At 49.6% G+C, this 25875-nt stretch overlaps 1 protein-coding gene across 1 annotated transcript in view; it reads left to right on the top strand.

The window, feature by feature from the left end:
• Nucleotides 1-25875, top strand: part of LOC149365535 (dihydropyrimidinase-related protein 2-like) — an 85087-nt gene that overhangs the window by 40473 nt on the left and 18739 nt on the right. Inside the window, exon 3 of the mRNA XM_089543784.1 lies at nt 25087-25185. Within this exon, the coding sequence (XP_089399910.1) occupies nt 25087-25185 (99 nt within the window). The remainder of the gene's footprint in view (nt 1-25086; nt 25186-25875) is intronic.

Raw genomic sequence — 25875 nt, 5'->3', positions numbered from 1 at the left:
CGCTACTTAATTTCTCGACGGGCCCACGTTTATTGGGCTCTCGTGCCGCGTGCAACGATGTATTGGCGCCGTCCGTTGGGTAACAACTTTACCGAACAGTAGCAGCGACCTGTCTAGGTTATCTGTGTTTTACGTAACATCGTTTTGCCTGCTCTGTGCTATAGGCGCGTGCTTGACCGCCGCCTCTGTGTGAGGTCGACCACGGAGACGCGAGGTGGCGCTTTTAGACATTTGCATTTTTTTTAAGTGTCTGTATAGATAAAAATGTGTACAGACGTGAGCACGCTTGCCTAGAGCGCTGGAGCGGTGTGTTGCGGAACGACTGAAGTGAAATTTCGACGCAGCTGATTAGCTAAGAGCAAGATGCTTGTGTCTACACGGCTTATATACAGGCCTTTTCGGCTGTGCTCGAGCTTAATCGTTACCTATAGAACTCAGCACATGCTTTACTATTTCGCTTCTGCTCCTCCGCAGAGCAGCGCTCGGGAGCTCTGTAGACAATTGTGCTAACCTCTGTGCAGGACATTTGTATGTGTAAAGACATTTGCATGCCTGTACAAATGTCGGGAACACGCAAAGGTTTCGAACACGTGAAATTTTGACACAGCTGATTCGCTAAGAGTAAAATGTTTGTGCCTACACGGTTTATATATGCCTTTCCGGCTGTGCTCGAGCGTAATTGTTGCCTATAGAACTCAGCACCTGCTTTACAATTCCGCTTCCGCTCCTCCGCAGAACAGCGCTCGGGAGCTCTATAGACAATTGTGCTAACCTCTGTGCAGGACATTTGTATGTGTAAAGACATTTGCATGCCTGTACAAATGTCGGGAACACGCAAAGGTTTCGAACACGTGAAATTTTGACACAGCTGATTCGCTAAGAGTAAAATGTTTGTGCCCACACGGTTTATATATGCCTTTCCGGCTGTGCTCGAGCGTAATTGTTGCCTATAGAACTCAGCACCTGCTTTACAATTCCGCTTCCGCTCCTCCGCAGAACAGCGCTCGGGAGCTCTATAGACAATTGTGCTAACCTCTGTGCAGGACATTTGTATGTGTAAAGACATTTGCATGCCTGTACAAATGTCGGGAACACGCAAAGGTTTCGAACACGTGAAATTTTGACACAGCTGATTCGCTAAGAGTAAAATGTTTGTGCCTACACGGTTTATATATGCCTTTCCGGCTGTGCTCGAGCGTAATTGTTGCCTATAGAACTCAGCACCTGCTTTACAATTCCGCTTCCGCTCCTCCGCAGAACAGCGCTCGGGAGCTCTATAGACAATTGTGCTAACCTCTGTGCAGGACATTTGTATGTGTAAAGACATTTGCATGCCTGTACAAATGTCGGGAACACGCAAAGGTTTCGAACACGTGAAATTTTGACACAGCTGATTCGCTAAGAGTAAAATGTTTGTGCCTACACGGTTTATATATGCCTTTCCGGCTGTGCTCGAGCGTGATTGTTGCCTATAGAACTCAGCACCTGCTTTACAATTCCGCTTCCGCTCCTCCGCAGAACAGCGCTCGGGAGCTCTATAGACAGTTGTGCTAACCTCTGTGCAGGACATTTGTATGTGTAAAGACATTTGCATGCCTGTACAAATGTCGGGAACACGCAAAGGTTTCGAACACGTGAAATTTTGACACAGCTGATTCGCTAAGAGTAAAATGTTTGTGCCTACACGGTTTATATATGCCTTTCCGGCTGTGCTCGAGCGTAATTGTTGCCTATAGAACTCAGCACCTGCTTTACAATTCCGCTTCCGCTCCTCCGCAGAACAGCGCTCGGGAGCTCTATAGACAATTGTGCTAACCTCTGTGCAGGACATTTGTATGTGTAAAGACATTTGCATGCCTGTACAAATGTCGGGAACACGCAAAGGTTTCGAACACGTGAAATTTTGACACAGCTGATTCGCTAAGAGTAAAATGTTTGTGCCTACACGGTTTATATATGCCTTTCCGGCTGTGCTCGAGCGTAATTGTTGCCTATAGAACTCAGCACCTGCTTTACAATTCCGCTTCCGCTCCTCCGCAGAACAGCGCTCGGGAGCTCTATAGACAATTGTGCTAACCTCTGTGCAGGACATTTGTATGTGTAAAGACATTTGCATGCCTGTACAAATGTCGGGAACACGCAAAGGTTTCGAACACGTGAAATTTTGACACAGCTGATTCGCTAAGAGTAAAATGTTTGTGCCTACACGGTTTATATATGCCTTTCCGGCTGTGCTCGAGCGTAATTGTTGCCTATAGAACTCAGCACCTGCTTTACAATTCCGCTTCCGCTCCTCCGCAGAACAGCGCTCGGGAGCTCTATAGACAATTGTGCTAACCTCTGTGCAGGACATTTGTATGTGTAAAGACATTTGCATGCCTGTACAAATGTCGGGAACACGCAAAGGTTTCGAACACGTGAAATTTTGACACAGCTGATTCGCTAAGAGTAAAATGTTTGTGCCTACACGGTTTATATATGCCTTTCCGGCTGTGCTCGAGCGTAATTGTTGCCTATAGAACTCAGCACCTGCTTTACAATTCCGCTTCCGCTCCTCCGCAGAACAGCGCTCGGGAGCTCTATAGACAATTGTGCTAACCTCTGTGCAGGACATTTGTATGTGTAAAGACATTTGCATGCCTGTACAAATGTCGGGAACACGCAAAGGTTTCGAACACGTGAAATTTTGACACAGCTGATTCGCTAAGAGTAAAATGTTTGTGCCTACACGGTTTATATATGCCTTTCCGGCTGTGCTCGAGCGTAATTGTTGCCTATAGAACTCAGCACCTGCTTTACAATTCCGCTTCCGCTCCTCCGCAGAACAGCGCTCGGGAGCTCTATAGACAATTGTGCTAACCTCTGTGCAGGACATTTGTATGTGTAAAGACATTTGCATGCCTGTACAAATGTCGGGAACACGCAAAGGTTTCGAACACGTGAAATTTTGACACAGCTGATTCGCTAAGAGTAAAATGTTTGTGCCTACACGGTTTATATATGCCTTTCCGGCTGTGCTCGAGCGTAATTGTTGCCTATAGAACTCAGCACCTGCTTTACAATTCCGCTTCCGCTCCTCCGCAGAACAGCGCTCGGGAGCTCTATAGACAATTGTGCTAACCTCTGTGCAGGACATTTGTATGTGTAAAGACATTTGCATGCCTGTACAAATGTCGGGAACACGCAAAGGTTTCGAACACGTGAAATTTTGACACAGCTGATTCGCTAAGAGTAAAATGTTTGTGCCTACACGGTTTATATATGCCTTTCCGGCTGTGCTCGAGCGTAATTGTTGCCTATAGAACTCAGCACCTGCTTTACAATTCCGCTTCCGCTCCTCCGCAGAACAGCGCTCGGGAGCTCTATAGACAATTGTGCTAACCTCTGTGCAGGACATTTGTATGTGTAAAGACATTTGCATGCCTGTACAAATGTCGGGAACACGCAAAGGTTTCGAACACGTGAAATTTTGAGACAGCTGATTCGCTAAGAGTAAAATGTTTGTGCCTACACGGTTTATATATGCCTTTTCGGCTGTGCTCGAGCGTAATTGTTACCCTATAGAACTCAGCACATGCTTTGCTATTTCGCTTCCGCTCCTCCGCAGAGCAGCGCTCGGGAGCTCTATAGACAATTGTGCTAACCTCTGTGCAGGACATTTGTATGTGTAAAGACATTTGCATGCCTGTACAAATGTCGGGAACACGCAAAGGCTTCGAACACGTGAAAAAAAGAGAAAAGACATACGTTCAGGCTACAACTTCACCGTGGCTGAGCCCGTGCTCACGACCGTCCTGCGAGAAACGTGGCAGTACACGTATGGAAGCGCATATTGCAAGAAGACTCATTGAAAACGGCAATATTATAGCTATAACTTTGGATCTCCCTTTTGCCTGTGCAAAAGGAGCTTCTGCTTGGCATTAAAGCATTTGCGTTGTGGAAGGTTGGTACTCTTGTCTAATAAATAGCGTTAAAAAAAAATCACTTTTGCAGATGTGAGCACGTGCGGAAAGCACTGAACAAGGTTTATATATAGCGCGAGCGTACAATGCACGTGTTCGCAGCTGTCCAAAGTGCGCGCCTTTTGAATCCTCTGTGCGGGCAGCGGAAATGTCTATAAACGGCGCGCAGCTGGTGTTTCTCGATCAACATCGCCATCATCAGCCTGACTACGCCCACTGCAGGCAGAGGCCCTCCCATACGTCTCTACAACTAACCGACTTCTGTGCGAAAATACAAAATGAAAAGGTGTTGATTGAAAACACATTTAATTAACTTTTTTTTTTGCTTCTACAGACGCTGTGGTGGGGAAGGGATCGCGCGTCGCAGTGACACGTCTTAGTCATGGACGTGCTTTACTTCACATTGGTGTTTCGAATACAGATGGCGTGACAGGCAGGGTGTGTGTCTTTGGGAAGGGAACAGCGTAGCAGACGACGCTCGTAAAGATTTTGTGCGCTAAAGCGGACTGCCACTGATTTCCCCGCTTATCGCTAGTTGTTATGAGGCCCTGATTTGTTGCGCGGTCGATGGTTGAGCGATATCATTCAAAATCTGGAAGGCTGGGCTTACTACTGCCGGCGAGCTTGAAAGGAAACACTTAGCGTGCGAAAAATCATGTTGGTCACTTTATGTCCGTCTTACTGAGTTAACGTTCCAAAGCGACTGAGGAGATCAGGTACGCTGTAGTGGAGTGCTCTGGATAATTTCGACCACCTGGAGTTCTTTCACGTGCACTGACATCGCACAGTACTCGGGCCTCTAGAATTTCACCTCCATCGAAATTCGACCGCTGCGGCCGGGATCGAACCCGCGTCTTTCTGGTCAGCAGCCGAGCGCCATAACCACTCTGCCACCGCGGCGGCTTCTCCGTCACTTTGTGTTCTATTTCTTTGTGGGTCTACGTGCGTGTGAAAGTTGCGGCTATTTGCGCAACTGAATATTGACCCAGTTACGTAACTTAACTTAAATTGGATCACACCACTCGTCTCCCTCACCCGCTCGTTTACCCTCTGGAGCGTTCTTACCTTCCCTATTTACAACGAGTATCAGTTTGGAGCTCTTATATCGATAACGACCGTAAATCAAAGGTGATAATAACCCCCCAACATTACGACGTCCCAATAAAGTTGCCACGTACGGGGTCATACGTGCTCTTAAGGTGAGCGGTGTGTGCCAAAGTGCTCTGCTACTTCGTATGCGCTAAGCATAGCCGTGTCTACGAACGACATTACGTACAGTGTTTCAAGTCGTTGCCGACAGTGTATACAAGCACGAAGAACGGTTCCAGTTTAGAAAACGTATTCAACAGCGATTGTGGGCTTAAAGAAATAAAGATAAAATTCATAATCGGAATGCTTTATTGAGACCGTGGCGTTCCCGCGATTGTTTCGCCGGTACGCAATTTCTCGCGCCTTTTCGGCCGCTCGTTGACCTCGTTAGTGTTTATAAGCAGAGGCTCGCACGATCGCGCAGTTTGGAGCGTCGCGTATGTGTAGCCGCTGGGAAGAAGTTGTTGGCACGCGGCCATCCGATATATTCCTGCGGGCGTCACGGGTATACGGGGCAGCTGGTGCATGGTATTGGGGACACCTGCGTGACTATACGCGCAGGCCATACGCGTATAGCATGCCACGGGGCATACACGTAAACGGGTGGGGGACCCTCGAGGTGGGGTGGTGGGGGGGTCATCGAATAACGGGTATATAGACGACTTGCGGGCTTCATCCGTAATATAACCGATGGGACGCGGCGTAGGTGCATGACCCGAGACGCCCGGGGGCCTGCGCGCGGCTTCGAGGTCGATGCGATGTTTTTATTATTTTTTGTTGTCTTCTGTTGCTTCTTGTTCGTGCTCGAATGCGAACTACCCGTGGCACTCTGTCTTTTCCAGGGACAAATTATATACCAGGTGTTCCAGCGAAGGTGAACCGAAATTTTTGAACTTGAATCGGCTTTTTTCAGGTATAAAGGCAGCTTCTGCGGCCCATTTAGGCTGCTGGTTGCAATTAGAGACTTTTAGCCGGTCGTTAGTAATAGCCATATCAGTTTTCAGAATTTCGAAAACGGAATTACAGCCGTCACTGTGGCTGGGAAATATCTCTCTTTTTTTAAAGTTATGTGCACTGGAAAGGTTGCTTTGCCTGCGTGCTTTTCGAAAGCGCATGTGCTTTGGCAGGATGTAGCCAGATTTTGTTCAGCCAAAGCGCCGAGGTTAATCACGTTTTTGAAATTATAGAAACTGATATGGAATTACTTACGATGGGCTACAAGTCTCTAATTGCAACAAGTAGCCTAACTGTTACAGTTAAGATGTTAATTATCACAAACTAGTTAAGCGGCTAAACTAGTTAACATTACTTACATGTTTTCTGATGCCCGCCAACGCAGGTATTATTGTGCCGCAGAAGCCGCCTTCTCAGAAAGCCTATTTATAAAAATTCTGGTTCCACTTCGCTGAAACACCTGGTATAGAACTGGTGTTGAAATACGTATACCTCAAGCTCAGCACCTGCGCCGTGCAGCTGGTTTATACATCCAGAGCGCGAGAGCCGTTTGCCGTACGTGGCGAGCTATCTCTGAGCCATCCTGCATGCTGTTCGCGCAGTGAACAGGGCATACGAACTAAGCGTCAGCTGTGAATTTACGCGACCTGGACCTTTTCCGGGCGTCTTTAAAATGGTTATTCTGCTCGGTCTTTGGCATGGCACACGCTATCTGTCGCGCGGTCTGTACTTGCACGTTGAAACCGGCCACAGATGAACCAGCTGGCTCAACTGCGCGTACGTCGAGGTCAACCATGGTCGCGATGCAAACGCTGCTTTATGCGGGGAGCATCTAAAGTTCTTTCATTCGCCTGAAATACGAGCACGCGCTGCTTTTATCTGCATGCGCGTGCGTGTTCACAATTGCCAAAACGCACGTCGAGAAGGAAATGTCAAAGGCGATTTAGATATAAAGTCGGCGGCCCTCGTATACGATACGGACGTGCTTGAATGGGTCTCGCTCGCGTCTGCTTTTTCTGCTAGCGTGGACGACTGAGCTAGTTGGTTCAACATGTTGACCGAACTCTAAGAAGAAAGGAACTAAAAGGGGGTGAAAGGTTAGCCCTTTCGGGGACGAGCTGGTTTGCCACAACCATTCGTCCTTTTCGGGACTAACTACAAAGGGTTTAACTGTTCATCCCCTAGCAAAGGGGTGCAAAAGTTAGCTCCTAAAAGGAGCCGTTAAAAAAAAATAGAAACGGACAGCTTTATGAGTACGCGATGCCTTTTGTTTTATTCTCGCGTTAGTTTTCAATCGCGAGCAAGATCTTTATCTACATCTGTGAGTTTTTTGTTTGTTTCCAAAGCGCCTATAGCACACTGTGGCATATTCGGCGCCTCTTACTCGCTCCGATAGCTACGGGGACTCTTATAAACGCGCAAATGCGGCACATCTGCAGCCCACACTAAAGGAAAAATAAACGTAGAGGAAAACGAGAGGGGAACGTAGTGGGAAAGAGGTCGGCTAATTATCGGCAGATGTCACCGCCGTCGTTACTATATGTGTGTACAAGGAAGAAAGGAACACTCAATTTATACGGGCTAATCTACTATACGCTTGGAGGACCGAGCCCGCGGCGTTTGTGTTTTAATCTCTCTTGGCGCGGGAACGGTGGACACTTTGAGAGAAGGTGGAGGGGAGGGGGGGGGGGGGAGGGGGGGGCGTAGGTAATGGAAGTAGAGGAGAGCATACGCACACACACGCCCGAGAGACAAGACGGCCTGTTAGCGGAGTGCAGGCGCTCACAAAAACCTCTCTATCCAGCCCAGCGCCGCGGCGTGGTGACCTGCTGTCTTCTTTTTTTTTTCCGGGGTCAGACCGGTTGTCGGGCCTTCGATCGCGCCTGCGGACCTCACCACGCATTGGAGTGGGAGCGCGAAGCTGGAAAGGGGCCGACGAACGCGCGGACCTCCGCCGGCTGTGTGCTTGCGTGCGCGTTTGTGCATATGTACTTGTATGTGTGTGGGGGTTATGTGTGCGAGGCGATCGGGAGTCTCGTTTCAAATGAGGCGCACCCTTATATGGTTTGTGCGCACCGCGTATGGCGTAGGCTCCGTCTGGTGGTTCGATCGTAGGCGCGCGGCGACCTCTGTTCACGGTGTAATCGCATGAGCCTATATTCTAGAGGGGTTGTAGTGTGTAGCGCTACGGGGATAAGGGCAAGGTAGGCAACGACACTTGCGCTGCTCGTGGGTTGCTGCCTGTTATTGTCTCTGTCAAGAGATGCGTAGAGGTCTGGATTATTTGGGAACACCTGTGGTCGAAATTGATTCGGAGCTGCCGTACTATTGCGTACCATAACCATTACCATACCATACCATACCATACCATACCATACCATACCATACCATACCATACCATACCATACCATACCATACCATACCATACCATACCATACCATACCGTGGCTATGGTGCTCGGCTGCTGACCCGAAAGACACGGGTTCGATCCCGGCCGCGGCGGCTAAAATTTCTTTGGAGGAGAAATTCTAGAGGCCCGTGTACTGTGCGATGTCAGTGCACGTTAAAGAACCCCAGGTGGTCGAAATTTCCGGAGCCCTCCACTACGGCGTCTCTCATAGCCTTAGTCGCTTTGGGACGTTAAACCCCATAAACCAAATCAAACCAAACCATACCATAAAGTATGGTACTGGAAGACTGCCTTACCGCTCTTATGTAGGGCACATATACTACATTTTGTAACAGTTATTCCTTTATTAATTGTTTCTTCTCCCAATTCATCGATACAGGATGACCTGATACAGGCTTGCCTTTTAAGCGAGAGTGGTACATTGCTGGCTAGCTTATTAGCCTTGATGTCTCAAGCGGAAGCTATAAGTGATGGACGGAAGACGCTGTCGCAGCAACTACGGCGATGAAACGGCTTAAACAATGCACTCTTCTAACATGTATCTTGAGTATGCCCATAATTCTTTCGAAATCTTGACTAAAGTAGCCTACCTATAAAATTATCAAAAAAAATTACCGACGATTACGTTACTTCCTAATGCGAAATTTCAGCGCAGCAAAAAGCTGTTTCACCTTTTCGATAGATTGAGGCAAAGAAATCGAGCAACACATGTATGCGCTATCACAGAGTTTTTTTTTTATTTTTCACACGTATTCCTTTAACAAAGATTCCACTAACAGTTCTTGACAGTCATGAATGAAGCTTTGTGGTCGGAGAAATAGACTGATATATGTTCGACTTGGTACACCAATGCTTGATTCTCAAAGACGAGATCTATACAAGTGCCTCGCGAGGTTGTCACAGCCGTGGGACGCGTTACGAGCGAGAGGAACGGGATGTTCTCCCGCATAAGTGTTAGGAAATTGCTGTTTGTCTTTATGTCAACATTAAAGTCCCCCACTACTAACATCGGTGTGGATCGATGGACGGTTAATGCGAGTTGCAGGAAGTGCACGACGTCTTTCGTGAGTGCGGTAGGGGCGAAGTAGGCAGCTACTACCAGCAAGCCGTTGGGCAACTTTGCGGCGCACAGTTCGCCAAGTTCATGTGACGTGCCAAACATTTCGACTGGTATTGCAGAGAGACCTGTGCGCAAGTAGATAGCGACTCCCGCCGCTCTGTTGTGGTCTCTGCGAGCACCACAGCAGTATAGGAAATCTATGATTTCGAGAGGCTCTTCGGGATCCATCCAGGTTTCAGCAAAGCAAAGTACAGAGGAATGGCGCAGAATGTGATCGTGGTGTACGTCCTTGGCATGTGCGGCAAGGGAACGTACGTTAAGAATGTGGTTGTGAATGATGAATGAAGTGCTGCCAGCGAATGACGCGTCCATTGGCTGTCTGCGTGTGTTACTGATGTGTGGTTAACATGTTAAGCTTCGCCTGTAAGAGTGGAACGCGACAGCGTCTTGCAACGCTGCCAGGGAGTGCACAGAACGCCATCGCCAATTCGGCTCTACGCCTTGCTGGACGGTAAATTTTTTTTTTTTTTTTGAGGAAAGGAAATGTATCTCTCTCTCGCATATCTGGGTGGACACCTGCACCTCGCCGTAAGGGGAAGGGGGAAGATGGGAGTGAACGAAGACGCCGTATTAGCTAGACGCGCCTTTGTTCATTCCAAACCATTCAGCTGGCATTACGGAGTGGCTAGCGTGCTCGTATCGCACTCCGGAGACCCTGGTTCGATTCCCCAACTCGACCAATTTCGTTCTCGGTTTTATAGATTTATGCGGTCTAACTAGAAAGGTTAATTAGGCTATTTCATATTTACATTATTGCATTTCTATCCATCGTGTTCTGTCATTAACCTGTCAATTGTTGCAACTGTCTAGGATGTTCGACACAACGTATATGAAACGAGCAACGTCTTACTGAGTGGGGAAGTGCGTGGTGGTGGTGGGAACGCGGCTTCGTACTTATCTGTTTTTTTTTTCAGCAGCGTCTTTTTCCGCGGACGCTGTTGTCGCTGCGGCGCGCGTCTTTCTTTTCTTTTCTTCTGACCTCTTCATTCTCCTCTATATTAATTAGGCTAATTGATTAATTAAGCAATTAACTAAACTCAGTCCAACTTAGTTGCAGCATCACTATACGATCCCTTTGATTGGTTGCATGGTTACTAGCCAAAGTACAATTGGCCCCATTTGAAATTCGCGCACTGTGACGTCACGAGCATTTCGACCAATTGAAAAGCATGACATTGGGGGCGGAGCTGGTTACGAGGCCGACGCCGACGCCGACGCGAAACCCAGGAACGGACGCCAAAGAGCTGCGCTCTAAAAGAAATAATCGCTAAAGGATCGCAGTAAACTCAGTTCTTGGCGTTTATAATTTCTCTTTTCTCTTTTCACTTTTTTTTTCTTTGCTCGCTTACTGTGCTTACGAACTCTTCTGGGACCGTCAGACTGGAAATAAATCACGTTATTGAGGCGCAGCCATCGAGGCACTGTCCAAGGTGCTAATTAGGGCAACTCATAGCTGCGCACACGTACAGCCGGGCAGATGGTCTTTCACGTGCTCCCCAACTTGCTCGTTCGTTCTTCCACTTTATTTCGCCGTTCTTTCGAATGCGAGCGTGCCTGAGCGCCTCTATACTCCGTTTCATACATCATGTGCAACGCGGTGAAGGCTACGGAAGTAGTCCGCAGAAAAAAATAAAGAGAGGTGTATCCCTCCGCGCTGTTTTGTGGCCGTGCGGTCTAACGCGTCGCTCCATCTTCCGCCCTTCCCGTTACGGCGAGGTTTAGGTGTCCACCGAGATATGACAGATACATTTCCTTTCCTCAAAAACCAGTTTACCGACGAGCAAGGCGTATTTGTCCGCGTTTCAGATTGGTCCAAATTGTCGTCACGCCGCTGAGCTGGACGCCATTTTCTCAAAAGTAAAAGGGAGGCGGACAGAAAGAGTAAACACGGCGGCCAGCGGGGACAGCGAAAACGTGAAATGGAAAAAGACGACACACGCAAAATACAAAATCACAGATCTCGACCGATTCATTCGCTATATCATCGTTTTTTGTCACGCTGATGACAAATGTATTACCCACGAAGCCTGTCCGTAATGCATTTGTTACTTTTCGCTCACCACAAGCAACGCACTATTTTCTGTCACGGATGCAGGCTGCGCAAAAAAGAGCGCTAGCTTTGACAGCGTTGCACCTGATGTATGAAACGGAGTATACGTTGCCTCGCATCGCTTCCAGGCGGAACAGACGTGCCAGCTAAAGGCATGCCTCAAGCCTGTCCCATTTACTTAAGCAGCAGAGAAACGCGCCCGTTTCGGCGCATTGCATGCGTCCAGCTCGTAATGGAAGCGCCCGTTGAAAGGGGCCCGTAATTATGGAGTGGTGCTGGTTATTCGTCGCTCGCTTTTATGCTCGTGCTCCGAGAACGCGTGAAACGATCGGTGCGCGTGTCAGCGGTGACGTGAAAGGATGATATCGCTCTCATTACATTACTGCATTACGGCCGATTAGTTAACCCCGATTGCCTAAATGACGCCCGCCGGTCCTGTGCCACATTTGCCTGCGCGTGCAGCATGTTTATATAATACCAGCCTCGCGATGGCGCTGGGACGTGTACCCATGTGAGCAGCGTTGCCTGGGGTCTCGAGCATCGCGAGGCATCTGACCCCTCGTGTGCCCAGGGGCGGAGTCACGGACGTAAGGCATTTGGGCGAGTCGCAGGGTGCGGTAGTATCAACGCAGGCTGTTCCCGTTGACTCCCAAAGTGTTAGCCGTCATGCCTGCTGAGCAGATCTGCTCTTCGTTTCTGCATTTGTCTTCTTTTTTTCGGCTTCTGCCGGGCGGTAACTTTTCTTTGTTCGTTAGTTGTATATAGATGCTCCTAAATAGGTCATAATTAGAATAATCTCCCCCTTGGCGAGAAAAAAAAATGCAGTCTATGTCATCGCGGAGAGGAGGTGTAGGAACGAAATGCATTGCGTTATAGGCGTAGTGCATTTTTAGGACGCCTCATAAACGCCGGTGGCCGAATTCGGGTATCCGCCATGTTTATTGCCTGCTGAACTTGCCCTATCTCTCGCGCCTACTTTTGTTGTTCTAGTTGAACGGCGCGTATGGTGCCCCTAGTTGCTTTCGCTGCTTAGGAGCCCCCGCCACCAGTCACTTTTCTTAGCTTTACGGTGCTTACCTTAGCCGCTTTTGGAGCTTTACGTGACGCCGCGGTAAGCGACTTCTATTTTAATGCGAGATCATTAGGAGAGCAGTGACGACGAAGACTGTCGGCGTAAACGCCTGTGTGAGGCTTTCACCTTCCATCCGTGGCAGGTGGCGTTTATGTATGTTTTCCGCTCACCACCTACCAACCGTCCCCTTCTCCCTCTCTCCTCTTGTAGAGAAGAGGAGGGAGAGGCCGCAAAAATGACAATGGCTAAGAAGAAAATGACTCGGACCACAGGAGGCTTACGTGCGAAATTGACAGCCCCCCGAAGAATTGCCTGCGCAAAAATGAGGTTTGCCTGAGGTGTTCCTCCTCAGAATTACTCGGGAAGGGCGACCTGGGACTTACCGGTGGCCCAACCGGTGGCTGTCCTTGAAGCAGCCACCTGCCGGTGCAGTGGCGCATCGCTTAACCACTACACCACTGTTCCGGTAGGACTCGCCGCGATCTATCATTGTGACACGTTTTGAGTAGCTACCACAGCTGGAGTTAACAAGCGGAGATGGCACAACAGGAGATGAGGTGATGACATAACTGGCGTAGAATCAGAACTGGAATAGCTAGGCGTTGAAAGAAGAATGCTATAGCATTTCCTCCATATCACTACAATTGATCGCCGCCTCAGTTTTGTCCGCGATGGACAGGGCGCTCTGCGTCCCTCGCCGCTTTCGCTGTTTAACGCGCCGCAGCGCTTACCCGCGGTTCTTCGGCGATAGTGGCACTTTTGGCCGCCTTCTAACATTTATGTGCGGCTACATAAAGCGACGGTTGGTGAACGGGAAGACTCTTCTTGTCGCTCGACAGAGCTATGGTATCATATATTCTTCAGTTTTGCGTAGAATGCGCCTTCTACTCGCGTGCTGCTGTCAAGTTTTCAGGGTGCTGTAGTATATATGGCCACCACCGGGCCGACGTCGGGAAGACAGCAGCCGGGAAAACTGCTTGATGCCCGTCGACGATTTGGGAGGAAGACTTTTTCTAACAGTTGGAACCGGATACAGCGCTAAATAACTTCGCGCTTCGTGCCAACGTCATGGACAAACACCGCATGAACGTTACGACGTAGAGTGGGACCGTGCGGTGGTCCAGGGACCCAAGGGGGGTCTAAACACACTTGCCATGATAAAGTTTTTCTCTCTCTCTCTCTCGCGCTTCGGGCATCATTGATACACAGTCGACCGAGAGGTGTGTCTGCCGTCGCACTCACTTGTGACCAAGTGACCTCCGAGGTGGTTAGCAATGTCTGGGAAGGGTTGAGTCCCGGATGTTGGTCTGACGGGACGCGTTTCGCGCTTCAGGGCAGAGGCGTGGGAAATATAACTGCACCCGTATCTGGCGGCACCCTTGGTGACAGACCTGCGCACAAGTCGCCGCGGTGGCTCAGCGGTTGTGGTGCTCGGCTGCTGACCCTAAAGATGCGGGTTCGATCCCGGCCGCGGCGGTCGAATTTCTATTGAGGCGAAATTCTAGAGGCCCGTGTGCTGTGCGATGTCAGTGCACGTTAAAGAACCCCAGGTGGTCGAAATTTCCGGAGCCCTCCACTACGGCGTCTCTCCTGAGTCGCCACCTGAGTCGCCTCGGGACGTTAAACCCCATAAACCAAACCAAACCAAGATCTGCGCACATACCGATAAATCGAGGCAAATCCCTAGCACTGTCGATTTGTCGGGTTCCTAGACTGCGAAAGCGGGTATAATAATAAGAAAAGAGTTGTTTATAGGTCGTGGCAGTTCTCGGGCCAGACAAAACTAAGAAAAAAGGAAAAATCAAAGAACCAAAGAGAAAGAAAATGTGCACGGAGGCAGAACACAGTACAGGGACAGAACGGCGTCAGGAAGTGACAGGCATGCAGTGCGCAAGCGTCAGCGGTGGAAGTGTGCAGTGTAACGGCGGCGGCGGAGGCGCGACCACATCCTCAGTTGGGAGACGACTGACGCACGCCGTTGCGTCTGTGGAACAATGGGTCGTCGTCTGCCACACAAGCAGAGCCTGTGAAAAAAACTCTGTATCATCCGCCTAACCGACGCGTTTCTCCGTCGGGGAAAAGCACAAACACGCGGCTCAAGCAACTACTACAAACACGCGCGCGAGCGACGGAAAAACACACGTAACAAGCCTTCTGGGCTGTTCGGACCTCTGAAGCGGTGCCCAGATGCACCAGCGGCGTTCGGCGAGCTGTTACAACGTGCGGACGCTGCCGGCCGGAAGAGCTCTGCTGTGGTGGAACGAACGAATGGCGGCGGTGCGTCGGAGCGCGCGTTTTCACACGGCGTCCAACTGGCGTGAAATTGCCCAAGGTCAAACATCGCCGTCGCCGCTGTTGTGCGTCGGACTACTCCTCCTCTTCATCCTCCCCCCCCCCCCCCCCCCTCCTCCTGCTCGGGCGGCGTTTTCCTCTTCCCTGTGCGCGAACGCGCTTTTATCCCGAGCTCCGCGCAGCTGTCATCATTTCAGCTGCGCTCGTTTCTCTCTCGCCCTCTTCCGAATGTGGCGGCCGATGTTGTTGCCGCGGCTGCTGCTGCTGCTGCAGCACTCGCGTCGTACCGTATTCTCTCCCTCTCTTTCGCATTTGGACGGAAGCCACGCGCCTATTACGTCGCCGTCCGTGTGTACTACAGCTATGTGCACGTACGCGGTGTACGAGCGTGGAACGGCCCGTGAGTACATCGTGGCCTGGGTACCGCTGGGGTGGTTTATGGAGCGCGCGGCACCTGGGAACCAGTGCCTGCCTGATTACGACAGCGTGAGGGCTGGCGTCCCCGGTTGCCCAAAATCGAGCGTTTTAAAAAATGGCTTCTGGGCGGGAATGAAGTACTGTTGATCTCGATCGTGAGCACTCTGCTGAGAAGGCATTCTCAGCCAGGTCAGCCACTGGCACTCGATGTCCCAGCAAGGAAATGACAGCGGCAGGCTGAAAAAAGGAAAGAAAAAAGGTTTGGTTTGGTTTATTGGGGTTTAATGTCCCAAAGAAACTCAGGCTATGAGAGACGCCGTAGTGGAGGCCTGCGAAAATTTCGACCACCTGGGGTTCTTTAACGTGCACTGACATCGTACAGTACACGGGCCTCTAGAATTTCGCCTTCATCGAAATTCGGCTGCCGCGGCCGGGATCGAACCCGCGTCTTTCGGGTCAGCAGCCGAGCGCCGTAACCACTGAGCCACCACGGCGGGTAGGAAAGAAAAAAGGAGAAAGCTGAGAAAAGAAAGACGTGGTACTGTCTCACTTAATTGTCACAATGGAGCGAATTTCGCAATCAGTATGGTGACAAGTCTACGGGTAACACGGTACCCCCTGACAATACATCACCCTTTGACTTTGCCGTTGTCTGCGAGGAACCTCTACCAACCAGTTTTTGGGCAGCCTGCCCTAAGTGGCCAACCCGCCACCTAGGTGACGTGACTTGTGACGTCACAAACAACCCGCGCACTGGATTTTGAGCAAACTGCCCATCCGTGGAAGGAGGCAGTACAATTAATCATTGGTCGCCATAGGTAGGTCGGGAAGCCTGTGTCTCACAAGCCCCTCCGGTGGCAGCACCTGCCATCGCAGGGCAGTGGCGCATCGCTTATACGTTGCTCCCCTGCGCCAGGAGGGGTATGGGGACTCCGAGGGATCCATGAATGTCGAGTAGAGTATGACCGATTCCGCATATGTGGGCGTTAACTCCTTAACTTAAGGCGGAGGTTAAGTTTGATTTCGCCGATATTTGTCTGAAGCCTGCTTGATCTTGAAAACGAGCTTCGAACCGAAATCGAAGTGCTAGCGCACTCAGTTCGCATTTGGCCCAACCACGCCGCATAGTCCGTGACTTTTGTTTTTATTTACAGCGCCCGCAATCTGCGAAACACTGGGGTGTGGTGTTGAAACAACGAAGTGCTTACAGGCAAGAAAAACAATTAGCCTGGCTAAGATATTCACGCCAAAAAAAAAAAAAAAATACAGAAAGTTGTTTACAGATAATTTCAAAAAGGGGTATTAATAACCAAAGTAAAAAAAAAATGTTTCTGTTCTAGCCGTATGGCTGCGCATGAGCGGATTCTAATGAATAATCACTTCCGTATTTGTCTGTCATCCATCATTCCTTGTGCCTATTGTTCCGATCTGGCTGATTATTTCCACCATGTCGTGCTGCCTGGCAGCCTTCTTATAGTTACTCGATTGATGACGGTATGCCGCTGTTCTAAGTTCAACAATGCTAACGGGTTCAAGCTCTGGGCTCGGAGAATCGATTCTTCAATCTCGATGCAAATTTCGAGAAATCGTGCTCATTGTTGGCAAACCTGCGGCTCGTGCTAATGTAGAAGGCGAATATTCCCACAAATCACGTTTGTCTCGCAAATAATACGCGGTAACCATTAGGTATGAATTAATAAGCCTGGATATTTCTCCCGAAAATGTCAACCCAGCTGCGAATATCCGTGACTGGTGCCTTAATATGAGTATATAACTTCGCCAGCATTCCTCTCAACGCTTGGTGGCTATGGTACTGTGTAGAGAATATTAATTAAACTTGCGTACTTTAAAAAAAAAAAAAGGTTAAAGGCGTGTTCGTCGTTAACGATTTTGTGTACTCGTCCTTTTCTTTCGTAGTTTCGTGTGTGTAATAAAACACTTTTTCCGAGTCCTGTGACATTTTTATATGCCTACCTTGCAGTTGGTTGAAAAGTGCATCCCGCGTATTACCGGTGCATTGAAATGTACCACGTGACACTATGCAACCCCCCCCCCCCCCCCTCTTATTATATTATTATCATTAATATACATTCTTTTCAGAGGTGTACGTCAAAGGAGTTTGGCGCTTTGGCTTGAAACCGGCTTGGAATGGGCGGCAATTGGGCTTCCGATGCAAGGTTCAAAGGAAGTTACGCTTTACTGGAGGAAGTTTGGTGGAAGTTTTGCTTCTAAGGAAGTTTGGAACGGAAGCAAGCGTGGAGATGCAAGTTTCCGTGCAAAAACCCGTAGTCGAACGCGTTCTCTGTGCTCTGAAAGCATTTCACGCCTCAAAAAGGAAACCCCTAAACTGTGCAGCCATGCAAGAGTCCGCTCAGGACACACTTTACGCCCTGTAAAACCCGCAAACTCGACACTTCCCTCGCCAAACCTGTTGTTCGCTGAGACCAGAAGCTCGGCACGACAGGCGCGTGTGGGATGCGTGCGCTGTGCGCGCGAGAGACTGTCATTTTGTTAGCGAGCGTCCTCATTCTACGGAGCTCGCCCAGGCGTCAAGAACCCCATAGCGCCGGCGCCGTCAAGCGTGTAATAGGCGAGTCGACGGCAGCAGAGAAGTCGTAAACGCATTTGAATGCCCGCGCGCGAGCACTGTGTCCTTTCTTTGCACTTGCATTTTCACGCGTGCATTTGAATGCATACAGTTACCGACTGAAGGCAATAAAGTTTACGTATACACAGTGCCGCTGTCTGAACAGCCTTTCTTTGGCACCGCAAAGAAAACTGGTCATGAGGAAAGGAAAGGCGCAGTATTTGGTAGATGTCGAACCGGGCCTTGAAAAAAGCAGAGCAAAAACAAAAGAGACCAAAAGAAATGATTGAGGGAGAGCGAATGATGGAACAGAGAAAAACGCGCCGTAGTGAAGGGCTCCGGAGAATTTCTATCGGTTAGGATTCTTCAACGTTCATTAACATCGCGCAGAACTTTGGGCGTCTTTTTGCGCTCGTTGCGCCGCACTTAACGGCACATATGTCTTGGGTGGCGATGCGTTGCGAGGAAAGGAAAGGCCAGGTAACTGCTTCACTTCTCGGTGAGAGAAAGAACGGCGAGGCTGAGAAAGGAAGAAAGAGAAGTTGACTTAAGTTACGACGTTGTAACGCGAAGTCGAAAGTTCCTCTTACAGTAGAGTGGCAAGCCGACGGTAACGCCATGAGGTCGTTGCGGGTGGTAACACATAAACTGTAACCAAACAGGTTTCCAGGAATTGCCTGCGAGACGCCATCGCGACTCCTTCGGCTTCCTGTTGTCCTAGACGTCCGCTTCAAACGGTCTGTGCGGCCCGTCCGCATTCTGTGCTGCAACGAGTGAGGCTCTTGACGGGCTTACACCTTTTTTTAGGTCTTGAGCACCTCGTAACAGCTGTTCAGCGACAGGGATTGTTAGCGCTGGTGGACACCGGTTGTATTGTACAAAAATAAACAAAGCAGCGATGGCGTATTCTTGCATAGTTTTTGTGCGCACAGAACGTTTGATATGAGCTTCCTGCGAATCGTCATCAGCCAGATTTTGCTGTTAGTCGCAGACCTGAGCAATGCGTTCATGGTCAGTAGACTCGGTTCTACGTTGAACCTCGTTATAACAAAGTTGAAGGGGCCCTGCAATTACTTCGTTATAACCCTAGCTTCGTTATAGCCGTAGCTTCATTATAGCCCGTGTTGACCGAGCTCCCAAGGGAAATCGTAATTCCTTCGTTATATCCATTATTTCGTTATGACGAGTTTCGACTGCAGTACGGAAAAACAGACAACTTGAGCTGGTCAGCGCGCAGTTGCCCGTGATGTCGATTAGATGCGAACGAGCGCCTTCGGTTTATTCGAGGGGCAGCGCCTTTGCGAAGAAACCATTCGGAGGGCCATCAGCGCTGCGTTTATACGTACTCGGCGGCGTACCCAACGTTCCAGCCGGGAATATGTGTGTGTCGTTGGCGCCCAGCCCGAGAGCCGGTGCATGGCGCTATTTATGCCTGCTTTCCGATTCTTTTCTCTTTTTTATATCGGCCCTGCACTCAAGCTGATAAGACGGCTGCATCGCCAGGATTATGATCCCGCGAGCGGCGGCGCCTTGGGTCTCGCCTTTGTTTGCTCCGGCGCCGTCGGCATCGAAGCCCCGTGGTGCAATCTGGACGCCGCTTTATGTACCGTGCCGACTGCGACGCAGTCGTATGGCAGGCGCAAGGTTGTTACTCCATACGTCGTGTATGGCCTGGGGCTGCTCTGTTCCATCCATGTGTGTATGCAGGGTGTTTCACCTAAGAATTTAGTTTTTTAAAAGTAGGCTTTCTGAGTTAGAAGATGGCTTTTTTCGGCGTAGCATTGTCAGCGGCGTAATACACCAGAATACAGCTGAGACGTGCTAAACTAGCAGGTTAGTTAACTAATATTGAATAGTTGTCTGTTTGGCTACATCGCGCCAAAATAAACGCGCTTTCGAGAAGCTTGCAGGCAAAGCAACATCTCCAGTGCACGCAACTCGTCGGATTAGCCAAAAGTTTTTCGGATACAGCGCAAGGTTAACAGGGTTTTCGAAATTCTAAAAACTGATATGTATATTACTTACATCGGGCTACGTGCCTCTCAATAATTAATTAGCCATTTAGCCTAGCAGATCACAAGAGTGTAAAGTTGGGTGAGTTGGTAACGATGATCCGTGATATGTAGCGTGAACAGGACGAAAGACAAAGCGCTTGTGTTGTGTACCTCTTTCTTTGTCCTTCATCCTGTTCGCGCTGCGTATCATGGGGCCTAGCAGTAATAGTTAAAAAGTTATGTTCAATATTAGTTTACTAGCCTGCTAGTATGCATTAGTTGTATTCTGTTGTACCAAACCGCTGTCTATGGTATGCCGAAAAAGCGCTCTTCTAACGCAATAGGCCTATTTTAAAAAATGGTGCAATATATTAGGTGCAACACCGTGTATAGATTGCGGACGGGCGCAGCCATCTCGCGCTGCGATGCAAGTTTCGTCGCGGCACCATCCACGTGTGAAGCGTTGCTTCTTATTGTGAGCAGCAATGTGCATCATTGGAGACTTGTGGGAATTTTAGCCTAGCCGTGTGGGGCAGCTGAGAAGTTCGTGCCTTAACAGCCCAACCTTGCTGCATGCACCCACCGATCGGAGATGGGCTATCGCCATTTTTCCAGCTTCGGCTGTATATACCTTAATGATCATCATCATCATTTATTTTCCTTTAAGGGCCCTGGGTTGGAAATTACATAAGGGGGGGGGGGGGGTAACGTGTAAAGTTTGCACGTGGTCATCTAATTATAAAGCGAAATAAAAAGCAGAGAGGCAAGCTAACGTTATACATGAAAGCTATCCCAGCTATAGTTCGTTACCGCGGGCTTCGGTGAGTGATTGTGACTGGAGCTCTACATGCGTTACACGTATGCACACACTTTGCAATCTGGTTGAACCAGCGGTGTTTTCAGCGGCTGAAATATGGGTGGTAAAATGCCCAATTGCTTCTGCTGCGCGATCGTAAGGTGAGGTAAATGGGGGGGGGGGGGGGGGGGGGGTTGTCTCGGTGGGTGGACTGGAGGAGTAACAGGAAACTTTTGTTGAATGAAATTATTGAAGTTGAGCGCTGTGGCTGGAGTCCTCAGCTCAGGACTCCATTAGTTGTAGCCGCCCGCTGAGCCCTCTCGCTGTCACCTCGGGTATGAGCTGGACAGCTCACTCCCACTGCTGTTGTGCAGGGTGAGGAACTGGTATTAGCTCCGGGGTATGTTCACAGGCCCATAACATGTGGTAGAGGGTGTCTGACCCTCCGAAGTATGGGCGTGTGAGGCGTATGGCGAGGGGAATTTGGCACGTAGGCGTGTTGGATGAGAGTAGACTCCCGTCTGTAGCTCTCTCCATATACTTTCTTGTCCTTTGATCAGGGATTCATGTCCTGGTGGGTATGTTCTGCGGGTGAGTCTGTAATGCTCTGGAATGTCATGGAATGTGATCAGTGCGATGAAACCTCAAGTATCCGCATCTTGTGAGGTCAAGTTAGCCAAACCTCGGGCAACCGCACGGTCTGCGATATTCCCACGCAGTCTAGTGCCTCCTCGCGTCCACTTGATTGTGTCTATCCTTTTCGGTGGAGATAGTTGAGGGGTTCGCATAGCCGTCCTGTTGATCCTTTTAGTGAGCAAAGCACTGCGTGCGCTTTGAGAATCTGCAATTACGGCGGTTGGTTTTGTCTAAGATAGCTATAGGGCGATAGCAATGTCTTCAGGTTGTGCCTGCCGTTGACCGTGAGTCCAGTTAACACGTTCTATCAGTGATAAGAACCCTTGGCAGCTGGCGATAACCACAAAGGGCTTCCATTCGCAACTCTTTTGGATTTAATACGGATTGGAGATGGGCCTTATATCCCTCACCCGTAATTGAAAAGTGCTGCTGCCCACAGGATATAGATATTTTGTTATTGATTATTTCAAACCCTATTTTCGATGTTGCTCGAAAGGGCTGTCCCCGCGGGCCATTCAGCAGATAGCTACACTCAAGGAAGTAAGGTATCTTTTCCCTTTTCACCTTGCCCGTACACTGTCAGTGGCTTAGAAAACGCACTAAGGTACTTTCGCGGGTAGGAGAATATGTTCGCGACTTCTGAAGTACATTGGCTTAACTTACTTTAGAGCTGGAGTCCACTTCAATTTCAGATTTTGCTTTTCAATGCTATTAAACACTCTTATAATAAATTCTGCTCCCGTTGAGCGAGACCATCTTGGACAGCGCGCTGTCAATGTCGCAGTTTCCCTGTTAGTGTGGTAAAGGACAGTGAGGTGCCACCCTCACGCGACACCAATTATTTCTACATAAGGTTATCTTGTTGCACCCAAATAGTTCGGTTGCATTTAGGACAGCCAGATATATAGCGCTACAACGGGGCTTGCACCCAAATAGTTCGGTTGCATTTAGGACAGCCAGATATATAGCGCTACAACGGGGCAGCGTCCGCGTATTCACAGCCCCAAAATCTCGGCGCTCACGCGAGTCTCCGAATATAATCGCTCACAGAGGGCGCTAGCCACCCATCCGCGCAGTGCACAACCGCTTATAAGTGGCCTTCCCAGCTCATAAAAGCGCGCCACATAGCGAGCTGCGCCGCGTCCGCCTCCGAGGGGCGGTCGTAACTGGGGTCAGGCCAGTCCGCATTGTACTTAGCGCATACAAAGCGACGGGGCGCGAGTCTGTCGCCCTGCGACAACAGCGCACTGCCCGTCCGTGCCGCCGCTACCGCTGCCGTCTGCCTTGTCGCACGTCTAAACGAACTCGAGACGACGCAGTTCATTGTTCGCCGCGGCAGCGTAGCGATCCTCTCTTTGCTAAACGCGCTGTGCCTCGCTTGGCCTGCCGCCGCCACCACTGCTGCTGTTGCTCGCGCTGGCCCATCGCTGGGAACAGCGCGTGCACGTACGCTCGCGCCGGGGCCAGCGGCGTCCTTGATTGTTAATAATGGAGACAAATGCGGCCGCTGGACGCTGCGTGCCTGGCGGTGTGCTCTGCGCTCGCCTCTGTGGCTCCGTACGTGGGTCGGCATGGCTTTGTCTCTCGCTTCGGAAGTGTAGGGTCCTCCATGGCTTTCCAGTCGGACTGGGCTGCTACGTGCACGTACGGCTTGTGCGGTGACACGCGGAGTGGGTTCGTTGCACCCAGCTCGATGGCGGTGGTGGTCTGAGACGAGGAGACGACAATGACGCGCACGTTTCGGCCGGAAGCGGCTGTCATGTGGTCTCGCGTCATCGCCGAGACGCGACGGCGAGACAAGCGGGCGAAGCGAACCGTCAAAAACGGGACACCATGCAAAGCCGGCGCACGCACCAACGCGTTGAGACGAGACGTGTCAAAACTTTCGCGCCGAGTGCGCGGGGATTTTTATTTCATTTATTGTGCACCTCAGGTGCTCCTATAACAGGGTTGCTACAGGAGAGCATTGATGTAGAGTATTTCTCGATATGCAAGAAGGATCTTGCATATATGGAGAGCATATGTATACCTCTGTTGCATATATAACTTTCATGGGCGTCTGTTATTCTGACGACCCTAATAATATCACATTCCGCCTTCCAATGCGATTGTAAAATTTTTGAAAAGGACATGAAATAGACTGTACAAGTGTTGCAAAGTCTTGAGTAGAGGAAGGTTACGGGCTTGTGCTGCAGTGCTCGAGACATGTTACGTAAGTTTGGCCTATGGCTTGGTTTTGTTTATGGAGTTTTAACGTCCCATAGCGACTCAGGCTACGAGGGACGCCGTAGTGAATGGCTCCGGAAATTTAGTACAGCGAACGCTATACTGAACATAGGTGGCTAACGGTTTCGCGAATATACTTCAGCGTTACCGTGGAATCTGCTTCGGTAGTTAATTCGGAACCGCAAGCTCTCCTCCCGCGAAGCATTCTGGCGCTGCTGTGGTTGGATGCGAAGGGCCCCTGTCACGGCTCCGGATGAGTAATTGGTGCTCCTGACAATCTCCCAGCGCCGCCGTGGACCGCAAATGGTCTTCCGCGCGCCGCCGGTCGCGTCTCGCAACTGCGGGACAAAGTCTGCTCACGCTAGAAGCGTTCGCGAATGTCACCGGTAATGACCATGCCAGTGGAGAGGAAGGGGATGTGGTTGGAGCCAGTACCTGCGTGCCTTGAAGGTGCTGGCTGTATAAATAGTTGTGCAGTGCAACGCGGCGTCTGAAGCTACCCAACGCTGCTCTGCCTGTCCCTGATTATTTAGAGACGCATCCGTGCAGGCTATATGGACTAATGAGAAAAGCGCTTTCCTTACTTCATGTGTTGCACGGCTGTATCATGTGTCTGCATCACGGCTATAAAACGGGACATTGCAGACGCCGACAACATAGAAAACAATACACAAAAGACGTTCCGGCTCCCATACGGGAGCCTTGTGAAGAAGGTTTGGTTTATGAGGTTTAACGTCCCAAAGCGACTCAGACTATGAGGGACGCCGTAGTGAAGGGCTCCGGATATTTCGACCTCCTGGGGTTCTTTAACGTGCACTGAAGAAGGCTCCCGTATCGGAGCCGAAACGTCTTTTGTGTATTCTTTTCTATGTTGTGGTCGGTGTCTGCAGTGTCACGTTTTATAATTCACCCCGACCAGACGTGTTTTCGTCCAACTCCCGATTTCATCACGGCTATATGTTATAACCGTGACGAACACATGAACTAACGAAAGCACTTTTCTCATGAGTTTTTATCAATGATGATACTGGATTTATTACGCACAGACATCTGCGACTAAATAGAGCCAAATGATTGGCGGTCAAATAGACCAAATGATTAGTGGTCAACTTAGGTGCATGCCATATAATTTGGGGGGGGGGGGGGGAAGGGGGGGTTCTAATGCGTAATAGTTTTTTATTAATATGTCGATTGGCCAATGAGGCACCCTTCGCAAACATGTTTTTTATTTTTTTTTTGCGTCGTGTCGATGGTCTTATTTTCTTTCGCGGAAGGTGGCTACTCACTGAGCCTTTTTTTTCCCCCGAACTCGATCGATACAGCGAATTTCGGCTGCTTAATTACTACGCTGCTGTGGCAATCGATTGCTCTCGATTGTATGGCTTATACTTTATTATTTAATGCGCGTTTGTCAATTTGTACTTAATTTTGCGAAACATGTCTTCTAAAAACGCACCGCATATTTCTCCTCCTCTCCGCAGAGCGCCCAGACCCGGGTCTTCATAAAGGGTGGCAAGATCGTCAACGATGACATGATCATCGATGGAGACGTCTACATCGAAGACGGCGTCATCAAGCAAGTACCGACGCGACTGTCTCTTCCGACAGAATTGCTGTGGCATTCAATGAGAGCTCTGATATAGTTCGGCGAATTGACTAAATCGTAAATAATTTTCCAAGAGAAGCTGCGGCTACTTTCTTTAAAGCTATAGTCTGATACAATTCAAGAACGAAGCGGCAAATGCCCCTCAACCGAGGCCCTGTAGCCAATGGCGTCGACCGAATGTCATGACGTCACGGTTAATTCTCTTGCATCTGCTACAGTCGGATACAACTTAAGTCTGCAGTGAAGCTCCGCCCACATTCAGCCTCCGCGCACAGAATTCCTCCACGACGAAAAAATAGTCCGCTCCTTAAACGTTTCTTGTTACGTAAACAAGAAGCGCGTAGCACAAGAAAAAAAAAATTAACTCTAGAAATTTGATACGTGGATTGTTTGATATGGTCAAACATTAAAAAATTGGTTTCATTTACAGTTGCGATTGGCTAGCGGAGTAATACAAAACACTGCGGACTGCGGCCCAATGTTAGCAACTGCTGTTTTTATAAGTTGTATCCTACTATAGCGTGATATATCTAAGGGGGCTTGCAGTTGCAACAAAATTAACCATGGATTAACAGGATTAACGGCGACATGGTGAGACTAGGTCGACACCTTTGGCTGGAGGGCCTTCTGTGAAGGGCATTTGACGCCGCGTTCTTGAGTTGTA

Source organism: Amblyomma mixtum, chromosome 1 (assembly GCF_055824585.1).
Source record: "Amblyomma mixtum isolate Tamu chromosome 1, ASM5582458v1, whole genome shotgun sequence".
Classification (NCBI taxonomy): domain Eukaryota; kingdom Metazoa; phylum Arthropoda; class Arachnida; order Ixodida; family Ixodidae; genus Amblyomma; species Amblyomma mixtum.
The sequence above is the reverse complement of the archived record's forward strand: the minus strand, read 5'-3'. Positions and strand labels throughout refer to the sequence as shown.